At 33.8% G+C, this 14,983-nt stretch overlaps 1 protein-coding gene across 1 annotated transcript in view; it reads right to left on the reverse strand.

Annotated features, from left to right (window-relative positions):
- The window catches only part of FMN1 (formin 1), a 141,663-nt gene that overhangs the window by 93,110 nt on the left and 33,570 nt on the right, over positions 1–14,983 (reverse strand). The window contains exon 4 of the mRNA XM_062577077.1: positions 727–1,520. Coding sequence (XP_062433061.1) covers positions 727–1,520 — 794 coding nt within the window. The remainder of the gene's footprint in view (positions 1–726; positions 1,521–14,983) is intronic.

Genomic DNA, 14,983 nt, shown 5'->3' on the forward strand with positions numbered 1-14,983 from the left:
ATAAAGATTGGTAAGATAAAGTCTTTTTTTTTTTTTTTTTTTTTTTTTTTTTTTTTTTTTTTACTACTATACTGTGTAGGAACCTGGATATTTAGAGCGTTATGTCCCTAAGCTGTACATCTGTACATATATATCCATATGCTTTGCTTTTACTGCTCCCACAGAATTACACAGAGAGGTTAAGCCTCAGTGTAACTGATTCTAGGGCTGGAATCATAGACAAAGACACACTTGGTACTCAGAAAATGGTATCATCTAAAGTGACTAGAAAGCAAAAGTAAATCTAATTACATTCTACCACTTCAATTCTAATTCTAATTAAAATTTTTGATTTTAAGAAAATGCATCTCCTGTATTACTGTTCTCTTTTTAATGCTAATTCTAGAAAATCAGTATATTTGGTAACCCTGCTACTAGAAAAGCAATAGCTGGCGTTGTGCAGAACTCCGACATTCTGGAAAAAAACTACAGAACTTCTTTCAGTGACAAGGTAAATAATTTTCATTCATATTTACCATTTTAAAACCAATTTCTGTGATCTATTTTTAGGCTTCTGAAACTGACTCCATTTTTGTTTTCTTCAAATATTAAATTCCTTGCCTCTATATTAACTTTGTTGCATGTTCCTGCATTGCTTACTTTTTGTTATTAAGGCTTAAATAGTTTATATGCCAATATATTATGGTATATAAATATCACCACTAAATCCAAATAAATATCGTTTACCTGCTGCCTTGTAGTTGTATGCGAGTCCAATATAAAGGCTTCATGGGACGGCTAGGTTCAATGGCAGGTTTCCGAGGACCTTGGCTAGAAGATAAAGTGCTATTAAAAAAGAATCCAGGCCCAGGAGGTGGAGGGGGTGGAGGCAACCCAGATCCAGGCAGTGGAGGAGGAACAGGAGGTCCCAACCCTGGAAGTGGTGGTGGTGGCGGCGGTGGTGGCGGTGGTGGTGCTTGGAAATTCCTACAGCCTTCAGGAAGTGGAGGTGGCAGTGGTGGCCCAGATCCGAAGTGAGATGTCAGTGAAGTCAGACCTGGTGGTAAGGGTGGTGGTGGAGGGACTAACCCTGGTAGTGAAGAATTTGGAAGGGGAGGAGGAAGTGGTGGTGGTGGCGGTGGTGAAGGAAGAGGCAGCATTTGTTTTGTTTGACAAGATAAGCCACTTTCTGAAGACTGTGTATTGTAACATATTTCCTTATTTTCACTTTGGGCAGAAATACTATGAGTCAAAGAAGAAATATTAAGCTTTTTGGGTAGTGTTTGGTTATTTTTCACAGCTCTGTTTTCTTCTTCACTAGGCTTTATGAAAGTTTCTCTATCAGTTTGTATGTATACATTTCGGTATGTCTTTGGTGGGTTATCATCTTCAGTAGATACACCAATATCCCTTGCTTCTTCATTTCTTCTATTTAATTTATTTTCCAGTTCATTCTTCAGATGTGCAATGGTTTCCTCAAGCTGTGCAGTTGATACAGCATGTTCTCCACGAATATGGAATACCCTGAGTTCAAACTGAGACTGTAGAACAACAACAAAAAAATCCTCAGTATAAATATTTTGCTAAAGCAATTATTCTGCAGTAATTAAGGATCTTCACATTTAGATCATGTTCTTACTTTAAGCAAACTATAATGACAGAAAGACCTCACTTTCCCCGTTCTAAATGGTTTTATTGCAAGCTATTACATAATTAGGCAATTATTAACTTTTAATTAAATGTAAACAGAGGATATTTCAGTGAAACACATTTTATAACTAACTACCTAGAACATCAGTTTAGCAAATTCTAACCTGCGCCCTGTCTTGATGCAAACTTATTTTTTTAAATTGCTGAATGCAATTCATTAGGATTTTTTCATTAGGAAAAAAGTTACCTGTTTCCCATGGTATCCTACTTAATGGCACATGATTTCATTGACTATGACATTTCATAAACATGCCATATATAGTTAACATGTTGAGAAGTAAGAAATAGTTGAAGTGGAACAGAAGCTGAAAATCCTCTAAGATATGGGTAAGCAAATTAAAACAAACATTTTCTCATTGAGGAAGATCTACTAGAAATGTCCTCATCAAGTAAATTCACAGGGGTACACACATAAATTCTCCTTCAAATTTCCCATTACTACTATAGAATCATAGAATGGTGGGGTTGGAAGGGACCTCTGGAGATCATCTAGTCCAACCCACAGTGTGGCCCATATGGGGAGTGAACCCACAACCTTGGCATTAGCAGCACCATGCTCTAACCAACTGAGGTAAATCTGCCCCCCATTAGATCAAAACTGACTTTTAGTTTTACTGAGCATGTTTTAAACTACAATTCAGCAAAATGAATCTTAGACCCAAAAGAAAGGAATTTAGAGGACTTCAGTGAGGTAAATGCAAATAATAAATTTCTTTCAGGAATATACGTAAGTAAGAAAGAAAAATAAGCTTTTCTTACCATATAATAATGCTATACAAGATAGCAACTCTCTCCTACATCCCTCATTCCTTTTTTCAAAGCTTTGCAGTTGGTCACAAGACAACAAAGCACTGGGATGATCAACTATTGCTCAAGCTCCTACAGGTTATTTTCCAATACGCCATGATACTGCCACGCAGCTGACTAGTGTCATTTTGCTTCTATGCAAGCCAATGACACCTGAAACAGCATTTTCCATGGCTCTTTCCGGATCTTTGTAGAAAGGGTAGCCAACATTTCAGCAGAAGCAGCTAATCAGCTGCACATTATTTTTGTGTGATCTTACTGCATTTCTGCAAGCACAGCAATTTACATTAAAAAATCCCCACAGTGATGGTCAGAAATGGCAACAAGGCACTCCCTAGTTAGCACACTGTGTTGAGTATTAGGTCAGATTAACAGTTTACAGCTTTAGTTAATATGCATCCTAGTCATGCGTGTGTAGTTGTATAGTAAATACAATAATGTAATATCCTGTAATTTTATATCATGCAAAGAAGTTTTGAAAAGATATGCAAAAAACATGCATTATTTCTTACAGGAATTTAATCAACTTGCATTCTAGTCAATCTGTTAAAATAGATTGCTTCAGATTGCCAAATTATCCCCATCTCCTGGGGTCAAAATTTATGCAGTCTTAGAATTAACTGCATTTTTTTCTTTAAAAATAGAAGTTTCTCTTTCCTTCTGTCTACTAAAAGAATTATGTAAAAAATATACTAAAAGAATATCTACTAAAAGAATTATATAAAAAAAATCAAAGTGAAATGACAGGGAGGGAAAAAGAAATCATTTTGTATCTCTCATACTCTCAAATGTATGAAGTAAACAATCTGAAAATATTGGCTATAAAATGTTCCTCAGCTTAACTGGCATGTGTAATGGTGGAAAATCAAATTGAAAGTCTAATATAATCAATATAATTGAATAATCAAACAATGCTTTGTATTGGAAATAACCCAATTTCAATTAGTTTTATAGAAGAATTAGGTTTAATAGGTAAAATCAATAATCATTTCTGACTTCACTTTTTCTTCTTCTTGTACAGTTACTTTACCAAAGTTTATTGCAGCTCAGTTTAATTACAAATTCAGTTCAACTGTTATAAGATTTTCTGCTATTTATTTGAATTGTTCCAGAGCAACAGTATTCTTTTTAAACTCAGCAGAGTGATCCATAAATGAGTAATGAAGTAAGTTTGCCTTAGGAAATTTAGCTATTTAATTTGTTTATCATAGTATTTTTGCCCTATTGTACATCAAAAACTCCAAAAAAGAACAATTTACTTTGAACATTGAAGTTTTTCCCAGAAGTAAATCTTAAGTCACCTTAAAAACACACTGTAAAACAAGCACAGTATTTAACAAAACTACTTATTAGATTTAACTGGGCATGAAAGAAAGTGTGCTAGTACTATACACTTTTTAGTCTTTAATATACAATATAAAGCTGTTGGTTGAAACTCCAAGAAAATTATCTTTTAGGTGACAGGTTTATCCTTTCTTTTGCATTTACTATCACACATTTTGATCACTACTTTCTGTCAACAAAAATAATAAAAGAAAATAATAAAAGAAAAATTAGAGCTAAAATTACTACGGACAAAAAGAAAAATGAGGCTGAACAAAAATGATACACTGGTAATCTGTACTGAACATCCCATGAATGGAAAAGATCAGTCTTGACTGATCTTACATAAAATAGTAATAAATAATTTTACAAGTACTGGTTCATTATCCTATATCTCAAAATAAATCTTGTTCACTACAATAAGGTTAAGCAATATTGAAATCTGTGCAGATTAAATAACTACGTCAGTATTTGTAACAAAACAAAAATATCATTTTTAAATTATCCTTCCTCTATTAATGAATTAGCATTTGTATTAAAATCAATGATTTTCTGTAAAATAAAAATAAAATTTTCATTTCATGGACTATGAGACATACACTTGTTTTTAAATAAAGTTATTAGATCTCTCGACATACCAGAAGACAATAGCTACAACCTCACATACAATCTGATCAATGTAATTATCAAAGAATTAACATCACATAACAACACTGAAAAACAGTTGTTTCAAAAAACTACTGAAAATTATTTTAGTTTTATTTTAAGCATTTTCCAAACTAGCTAAGTCTATATTCTTCTACATGAGCTTTTATATGACCAGTTTTCATATTATAGTACATAGGATTTTCTTTTCTCTAAACCTGTCAGGAGATGAAAAAGTGACATTTGAGTGTCATCAACAGAAAGCTGTAACAGAAATTTCAGGTTTAGGGCACATTTTATCATTTTTCAGATTTTACTATTTGGCAACTATCAATATACAAAACTTAGACTTCAATGCTATATATGTATGTAAATGTGTGTATATGTATATGTACATGTGTGCATGTACGTAGGCTGCATTTAAACATTCTCCTTTTCTCATTTACCATGACAACTGTGTGTGAAGCCTACTAGCTTTTCTTTGTATCATCACTAAGAATTATTTAGGTATCTTATCAACATATACATACATGATAAAGAAAACACTGTCTACTAAACTTAGACACCTTTGACTCCTGAAATTAAGTTAATAACGAAAAAAAAATCCAATTTTCATTTATCTATGGTTTAAAACTCTTTCTACACAGCGCTGGCTAATAGACCAAAATCTCAGAATTCAAGTTGCAAAATTACTGATAATTACTAGACCTCAATACACAAATCTGGAAGCAGCCTAGGGAGATGGATTGTTTCTTTAGAGTTTGTGGGGTTCATATCTGTTTAGGATCTTTCTGATGTCTGTACTGAATGTCAAATTTATAGTTAGCATTTTTATTATAAAGAAAAGACTCTGAATCTTGCTACAGAAGTTGGTGATACAATAAATATCCAGGAAAGAATTTTCTTTCTTACAATTCAGGAAAAAAAAAGACAGAAACAATGGTACTTTTAAAATCTCACAGAAACATTATACATTATGAAATAAATCTAAGGTGCTGAAACAGACTATAATAAAACTGTAATTCCATCTCACAATTTCAGTGGCAAAATTTCAACCAAAATTTACTTTTATGCTACATGCTGTCACAGGATGCATGAAGTATTAAATATCTAATATAAATACACAGACATTTTCTTCCATATGAATTACTGCTAGAAGTACCTGGGTGCACAACCTTTCAAGTTAAAATCCTGTTTTCATTTAAACAGAAACCAAATTTCTTCTACTGCAGTATTCATATGTCTACCCAAGCTTGCAGTTTTATTTACAGGTGTCTGTCAACACCCCTTCAAAATGTTTAAGATGACTGCAGAACACATCTGTGGCTGCTGGGAGGAACTGATTTTTCGATAAATTCGTATTTATAGGCATTACTGGTAGATACAGTTCAAAATACTCACTAGCTTGCTATCAATGCCCTACTGTCATCTTGGCAATACACACAATATATCTACTGAGGCACTCCCACAACTGGTTCCCAGGGTCTTTTGGGACTGCTGTGAGATGAACAACGACCAGTGACTACCATAACAATATAACAGTTTGGTCACAGCTATTTTAAGCAGAATGAAATGTATGAATTTTTCTTCAGCAGGAAACAAGATGTGTGAGGAAGGGAAGGTACAGGCAGACAGCTGGAAACCAGAGCTTTAAAAGCCACTCTGTGCAGCATGAATGAATATGATTTATCCCTGAAGAAGGGTAAAGGATTTGGCATCCTATCAGAGTAGGTCTGTATAAAATGAAAGGAGGATGTTATGAAGAACAATGTGGGGGATGTTCTAGAGCATATTTTTGATATAAAGGATAAAAATTTTTTCAGCTGAAAAATGCATTTTCCACTCTGTTGATTTTTTGAGAAGCCTGTAGTTGTCTGCTTCTCAACACCATTCATCCAAGACAAAACTGGGATTGTTTATGTAAATCCAACATCCAACAAATCAGTGCAAGGAACACATTACTGTACTCCCTTGACCATTTCACATACTTGTAGCATTAACTTACCTCTTTCAGGGAGCATATAAAATTAAGCCCTCAGTCTTGGCAAGTAGACCATCACTGGCTTCTCACTGTGCCCATGACTCTTGCCAGTCAATCAGTGACATTATCTAGTAGTTTGTTACCTATTTCTCCTTCTTCTGTACGCACACATAAAATTGTTACTTACAGCTACATAAACTTCCATGACAGTAGAGATATTTTTCCTGCAGATTATCATTACCAGTACCAGATGAGAAAGGCAGGTACCTTCCAGTAAAACCATATTATTATTATTTCCTCTTCAAATTGCCAGCTCAGAAGAATATATTAGCATAAAAATAAATTCCTATAATCAAGTACTGGAAAAACCTTAACGAGCTGAAATTAAATTTCTGTTATTAATTTGAAAGTATCTCCTGAGTATCCTAAACCCGATCCACACAGCAATATGCTACTGGAAAATGTTGTCTTCCCTTGGTACAATCTTTCATGCATGCATTGTCAATTTTTGGAGTAGCATTTGCATACTGTACGTGCAAACAACACCATGCTAGTATGTTGAAGAGCGATGTTGGAATTTAGAATAATTTTAACACACAAAGAAGTACTCTGAAAAAACATACTACAATACAAAAGAAAAAAAGAAAGGAGAGAGAGAGAGAGAACTGCTGTGTACATAGCCACGGAAGGGAAGGATCAGTAAGTATGGCAATTCTCCAGGAAAACGTTCTGTGAAGCATGGCAGATCACACACTGATCATGAGTCAACAATTCTGTATTAGAATGTATAAACAGAAATGTCATATGTAATAAAAACAGTTACCCTGGTGCTCTACTGGGTGCTGGAAAAAGCTTTGGTGTACTATGTTCAGTTTGAGAAGGATGCCCTCTCTATATTTAAGATCACTGTTACTTAAATCTGGAGCAGCATATTCAGTACTCTATTTCTAGGTTCTCTTTATACATATTACCTTTTTCTCCACCTCACCTCATTGAATAATGGCCTCTCTTCCTTCCTTAGTTTCTTTTTATTCCTGTGGCTGAAGAATCTTTGGCTGTATCTTTAAATTTGCTCTGCAAGGCTCGGCTTGATGGTTGACAGCTGTCCTTTAAATGCTATGCTTTTCTGATCTCTAAAACTAGCCTTCCTAGCTGATATACCTCTTTTCCCATTCCTCCATAAGCTCTATGTTTCTACCTAGTATCCATTTTGAAGAGGTTGAATAAATATACAGTTAGATCTAAAGCCCTCCCTTCTAAGTTTTCTTTGGCCTCTTCTCCACTTTGCTTGAAACGCATGTTTCAGAGTTTTTGCACCACAGATCCTGACCAAATAAGGACTATGCCTATTCAATCTTCAAACCTTGAATCCCATCAATACAACTGCATTCACAAGTGAGTTTCTTTAATTTTTCAAGGTTTGTCCTGTATCTGCCACTGGAACGAGACACCTTGTTCACTCCACCTTGTAATGCCCTTGAGTAGAATCACTTCATCAAACGAATGGTCTTGGCCGATTCTCAGTTCCCTTAAACAGACATTTATACGTAAGATTACAAGTATGCATTCACCTCTTCCTAAAAATATATCACTGTCAATGGGTAAAAGAGTAAAAAGCAGCCCCCAAACTCTTGCTAAAATACATGCTATTGCAACAATACAAAGATGATTATGAAAATACCCAAAATATCGATACACTGTAATTTTAAAAATAAGAAGAGCTTTTCTACTGTTTTCTGACATTTTCCATTTACACACAGCTTTGTTTTATGAGTGACTTCCAGGAGTATCCTTTTTGCACCTGCTAAGCGACTACACAACAAAGAAAAAAAGGCAAGAAGAGATATTTTCTGAAATAATACAGAAAGCTCAGCCTTGGTCCCGTGAGATTCAGTGATCTGAAGCATATGGTCAAGAGGAAGAAGAAAGGACAAAAATAGAATCAGCATATTTTACTTCCTTTAGCATGACAAACCCAGATGGTAGAGTATGTAATTAATCACAAACAAAAAGAGACTAAATCCTCTCATTCAGAATGTAACCTGGAGGCTGTCTAAACTTCTTTGAAATGGTAACATGGATTGACATGGACAAATCTCTTAATACCAACATGAAATAATTTTTCTCTGTGCTCTGATAGGTGACAGAAAGATTAAAGTCTAATTTAGTTTGATCAATATAGTCAATTAAATGCAACAAAAAGTACATTAGTTGCATTACTGCCTTATATGATATGACTTTATGCAACCAGGTCAAAGAACAAGACTTTCTGATAATGATATGAAATTGCTCTGGTGATAATATTTAAAGGAATTCATGAGGAAATCATAAATCTCTACAGCCATCCGCACTCAAAATTTAGTTACTAGCTTGTTATTATTCAAGACTCATTTGCACTGCAAATGTTTAAAAGAAACCCTGAAAAGTGTAATTGCAAGACATAAAAAGAAAATCTCTGTAATACTGCTCAGAACAAGCAATGCAGATGATCTTTTTTGGAAACAGCAAGTTAATGCTTCACAGTTAATACATATTTTTTCACTGATGTTTACAATGCAATTCTACTCTGAAAAGTAACTGTGTAAAAATAACACATCTTTAACGAACAAAGCTGTTCTCTGTATATGAGAGACAGACCTCATCTTAAACTGAGAAACATACGCTTTTACTAGTTTTTGTCTAATTAGCCTGGAAAAACAACACGGTAGAGAGAAAGTGAGCTCAATTTTATTCCCTTCTCTGACTTTATAGGGATTGTTAAATCTAATTAGTTACTTGTGCAAAGCCAAAAAAAAAGCAAAAAAGGGAACAAAGAAGACACAAAGTATCCGAGGGTATGGTTTCATGTACTATTTTATGAGTGGAAATGCCCTCAGAAGAGAACAGGTAAGAATTATTGAGTTGCTGCTCAAATATATTACTTCACAGCCTAATTAAAAAACAGTACTTTGGTCACAGTACTGTGCCTAGAAGAGTGAAGAACAAAACACTTTTTTCAAAGAGGCTTTGATTTTTTATGTTAATTCTAAATAATTTTGTCTTCATTTTTTGGAAGAACTCACACTTTTTATTCTTGCATTGTGCTGACATAGAGCAAAGAAGTTTTCTTTTTTTGTTAAATCTTGAAAAAAATACATTTGTTTTAAATTTTAACAACAATCAGAGATTTAGCAATGCAAGGATATTTCAGTGAAAAAAATTAAACCTGTGCCAATTTGCATAAAACTCAAAATGACTCTCTAACAAATACCTCAACAAATATAATCAGTTACATATGGATATCAACATATTCAAAGGCATGCAGTAAAGACTCTTCTGACAGTTAACAGTAAAAAAGTAAGCTAAAGACTGACCATTCTTAAACATTCCCAGAACTCAAAGACTATTTAGGCTATGTCCAATTCCTATTCTTGTTTTTGTTGTTATTTAAAAACATAAACTGCACAGTATTATATAGGAAATAAAGCAAAAATATTTGGAAGGAAATTTTCCCAAAGCAGGTATATAAAACCTGCTATACATATGTGTATATGTCTATATGTATTTTGAATATTTTGTTATTTAACTACTACTAGCATTTGTGGTGATTGAGAAAGTTTTATATCAAGTAATTTCTCAATACAAAATTTTTAGTATAGCACACCATTAAAATATACCCACTTACATTATAACATGCAGAAAATGTATAAAAATAGCACATGCACAATTGTTCATACATAGCGTTACAGATGGCCTAAAATCCACATTACATTTTAAGTAGTAATTCACTTCAAATTTGTTAATTGAAATACTTATTCTGAAAATATATATCATGTTTTATATACTATGAAATGCAACCTCTGATTTAAGGGCACCCAAAACTACTTATACAGAATGATTTATGATCCTTGGAACAACTACCATTGCTATAAGCACAAACTTAGAAGGATCTCAATCTCATGTTACCATCCTTACATAAAACATACAAATATAACACCAACCATGTAAGTTATTTGGTTATACATTTAAAATAAGAAATTACTCTTCCAAAAAATTAAGTTGCATTACTATACAACACTGCACACTGACACGCCAAGTATCATTAAACATCCAAAAATTACAGCAAATCTTCCAATTTTCATTTAATAGCTTAACTATTTGAGGTACGATATTGACTAGTTCAGATATAAAATGTATTACTAAAAATCTATTTATGAGAAGTAAATCTAGATGATCAAATTGTACATTCTGTATTAGGAATCTCAATAATTAAGAATCTGATTACGTCTATTATACATTTAGAATGGCTCAGAATGCATCTTCCATAACAACTTAAGTTCCCATACATTAGATATTTTGGAATGAAACAAAGCTTAAACAACTCTACTTTAGAAACAGGGAATAAATTGTTTAAAAAGAGCAATACATTTATTATATTTGGCTATAAAATATTCATTAGCTAATATAGGAAAGAAAGCTTGATACAGTTGCAAATCTGCAGCCTTAGTAAGACTTGTATTTATGCTATCTGAAGGTCTGAGTCTTCCATGTAAAAAAAGGATTATCAGTATAAGTAAGTGCAAAAGTGGTATGAAATACATACCATAAGAACAAAACTGAAATACATTCAATTTTGAAATACAAACTTGAATTTTGAATTTACTCATGAATTGCTCCTTCCTATGCCAACAATCCAGATGGATACAAAAAGAATTGTCTTTCTAGACTGCTATTAAGGGAAGGAGATGGTAAAGAAACTTTTTTCCCTCTCTCGCCTTTATCATTGCCCTGAAATAACTGGTATGAGGCACCTTATATCAGCTTTTTCCTTACTGTCCTATCTGGAGGAAACACAGTCTACTGAACATCAAATTCTCTGTTACACACAAGTTGCTGAGAAAGAAGGAGAAAAAAAAAGGAAGAACAAACAGAGAAACAAAACGAATTACAGAGAAACAGAATGAATTTATGAGCAACTAACATAATATAATTTTTTAAAAGTAACCTATGGAAAAGTACATTTTAAGAAATGAGCTATGTTTTAAACTCCAGGCCTGTGTTATTTTGAGCTTTTTTTTTTCTTTTGCTTGGATAGAGCTACTTCAAAACCAGCAAACTGCACTTCTCAAAATACAGAAAATCGAAGTGAAATGGAAGGAATTAATGTAATAGCATCTATCCTCTGTACTCCAAAAGCATTGAAATTGAGCACGATCTTTCCATAGGTTTCAATTCATATATTGTTAAGTTTTCACACGTGTTTGTGCTTTATAATATTCTTCCATTTATTATTCCAACTTCCGTTAAAACTATTTTTGGGATAGCCAGATCCATAGGCCACTTCAGAATTAGTTTGCATTTATATACGCTCTGAATGCTTCTATTCGATATACTCAGTTCTACATCCAACATTCAGATATGTTTATTAACATCATCAGCTAGTCTTCATCTTCCTCCCTCTGTATTATTCTTTTGCTTTAGTCTCTGAATTCAGTTCCTAGCAATTCCCAGTGCTGGTCTTCTCTTCCTCTTTCCTATTTCATCTCCTAGGCATATTCCAAGGTATACCACAAGGGGAATGTGTCACTGAAATAACTGTAGTCATTAAAGGCTTGTTACCATCCTTCACCTCTCCTATATTCTCCTAAATAAAATCTCATTTTTAGCAACATGATTCTTTATTCATGCTTTCTATCTTATCCAGTTCCTCTTCACTGTTTTCCAGGAACTGGAATCAATGATATCCAATCTACTATTCTTCCAATTGCAAAGACAGTGCGTCTGTCCCCAAACACTGAGTGCTGGCCAATGGATTTGCAGGCAAAATTTTGGCCAGTACATTTGAACATCCTGAGATACATGGCTCAATTATGGCAGTAAACAGGGAATAGCTGTTTTTAAAAAATTATGTACTAAAAGTTAAAAAGAATGATGGAAACTTCTTAAATACTTTTGCTGACCATGGAATATAGAAGGAGCTGGAATACAATCAGCTCATTTCTTTTACAACAGTGCTAAGTTTTACAACAGTTTTCACTGATCCTACAAGTAGAAAGGTAACAAACACACCTCCACTTTTGTTATTACAGGAAGAGTATGAACAGCCGTTCAAAGCCGATCTATGAAACAAGAACTTGGTAGCTGTTTTCTGGCCAGGACAGTATATTTCTAGGGACCAGTTCGTACAAGCTACAAACCACCTCTTGCATCAGGGATTGCTCACAGCCCCACATTTTCCTAAGCTTCATCATTTTCTCCGCCAGCTGTTTATGAACCAAGGATTCTCTCTTAATGCTCTGTCATCTTTTCCCTGCTTCTCACACAGTGATTTCCAGGTTGCCTTGAAGTTTGTTTGCCTCATCCTGATTGCCATATGCTGTTCTGCAAATGTCGCTGTAAAATTACATTCACTTAGTTTTTGCTTCCTGCATATATAAATATCCTTCCCTCAGTCCTTTCACTCTTTGTTACTAACATCTGTTCATTTTAGCTAGCAAACATAGCCATCACAGGACTACTCAAACCGTGTTTTGAAAATCTGGCCATCTGCTACGCTACATGATTGTTAACAATATTAATGCTAATTCTAAAATGCAGTAGTTTATTACATGGACTATCATGCTGCAGCTGCCATATTTTTCTGAATTGGGGGAGATTGCAGGCTTTTTTTGAGCATGGATCAATATTCAAGTTTTTAAATGGAATTACAAAGTAACTCACTTGGAGAGTTTTGTTATAGGCTGCATAGCTCTTACAGCTCAACACTTGTTCTTGCTTTTCTTCAGCTGTCCTATCTACTTGCAACTTTACTCAGATGAATCTTCTTATTAAGAGTAAATTCCTCCCTCTGTGTAACTTCTACCCAAAGACCCAGACAGAACCCCTGATGACTCCTAAAATTTCTTGGTAATCTCTCAAGACCCAATGAAATATTATGAATTCAATACAAGGAAAAATATCTCTAACAGTTCATTGTACTCCACAGTATACTCCACATTTAGGATCCAATAATGCCAACTTTTCCACCTGGCCAGTGAGTTATTCTGCTGTGGAATCTTTGTGCCCAGGGGTAAATCTCATTGGAATCTAAATTCTTTATGAATCTGATATAGTTTGGTATCTGGGAAGCATCCAAAACTTTCAGAGCACAGCAGTTGTTGGCTAAAAAAGGATCATAAAGAAACAAAAGACCCTAAGTATGAAAATACAGGCTCAAGCTAATGTTAACTGGTTACAATCATACTTTGTAGTGACTTCTGTTCCCTAGAGAATATCACGAAGAAGTAGTAAAGGAAACTGTAAAGTGGTAAAGGAAGAAAGGAAAAAATCTTTCCACATATATTTAAAAAATCTAGGCTGATGGACATTAGCATGGTGATAGAGAAACAGAGGAGTGCTACCCTCTTTTAAATAACTCCTTTGGAAGTAATTCCTACTGGCCTTCGAACCATCCAGAAGCATATAGCTGCCCTAAAAATTATGAAGCTGAACATAACCAAAATGGAATCATGAAAAAAAGTATTAATGCCTTGGATCACAAAGTTCTAGTCACAGATTACATCATTTGCTAAACAATGTCATCTTTTGAGATTAATTTTGGCACTTTTATAAAATAAGATTTAGTCTAATCTTATAAAACAAATAAATTGTCAGCTAAATGTGTTTAATTTGATAAATTTCAATTTTATTAATAAATAAATATTAACAGCAGATAATCTAAGATTAATGTAGATTTTATATGTTTGGTAAGTAACTTATAAAATGTCTTCTAATATTAATATGGAAGTTTTGGTACATTTGAATGAAGAAAAACATGTTTTCAAAAATAATGAAACCATAATAAATGTTGAATTGACAAAAAGAAAAAGAAAAAAAAAACAGTATCACTCTGTATTTATCTCAGCAGTAAGGGAAGAGTATCACATGCAGGATATACATTGTACAGCAGTTGCAGGAAAACCCGTAATACTGGGTATGTATTTCATATGTGTAATTCAGAGAGAGATCCAGAAAGTGCCTATGTATTGATTCTTCCCATATGTAAGCCAGTTTTTCCCAAGAACAATAAATATCACATAGTCTGAAAAAAGGGAGAGCCACCTAAATTGAGACTTAGCTGCAAACTTCCAGGAAAACTGACACATATATGGACAATTCTATTGACAAATTCTCTCCGTATTTTCAAATCCTGTTAAACTTTCTAATTCTGCAAATTCAGATGAGGGAATTCAGCATCCAATATATGACTAAATCTAAGTGATATGTTACATACAACTTCTCTGAGCCCAATCTGATTAAAGAATGGAACCACCCAAAATTCAATCTTTTGTTCAACTGGGACCATGAACAATTAACATGCAGAATCCACATGATATCAAAAGTCTTTTTACATTGTTGTTTGTTACCTGTTTTGTCTCCCACTTGCAGCTGTAATCTTGGTCTTAGGACAGCCTAGGGTACTTTGTCTGAGTAAGTAAAGAAAATGCTAATGCTTTATGTTTTATGGTGCTGTTCAGAATCAAGCAGAAAAGACAAAATCATTGCATATTATTTAGATAT

This window comes from Rhea pennata, chromosome 5, assembly GCF_028389875.1.
Source record: "Rhea pennata isolate bPtePen1 chromosome 5, bPtePen1.pri, whole genome shotgun sequence".
Classification (NCBI taxonomy): Eukaryota; Metazoa; Chordata; class Aves; order Rheiformes; family Rheidae; genus Rhea; species Rhea pennata.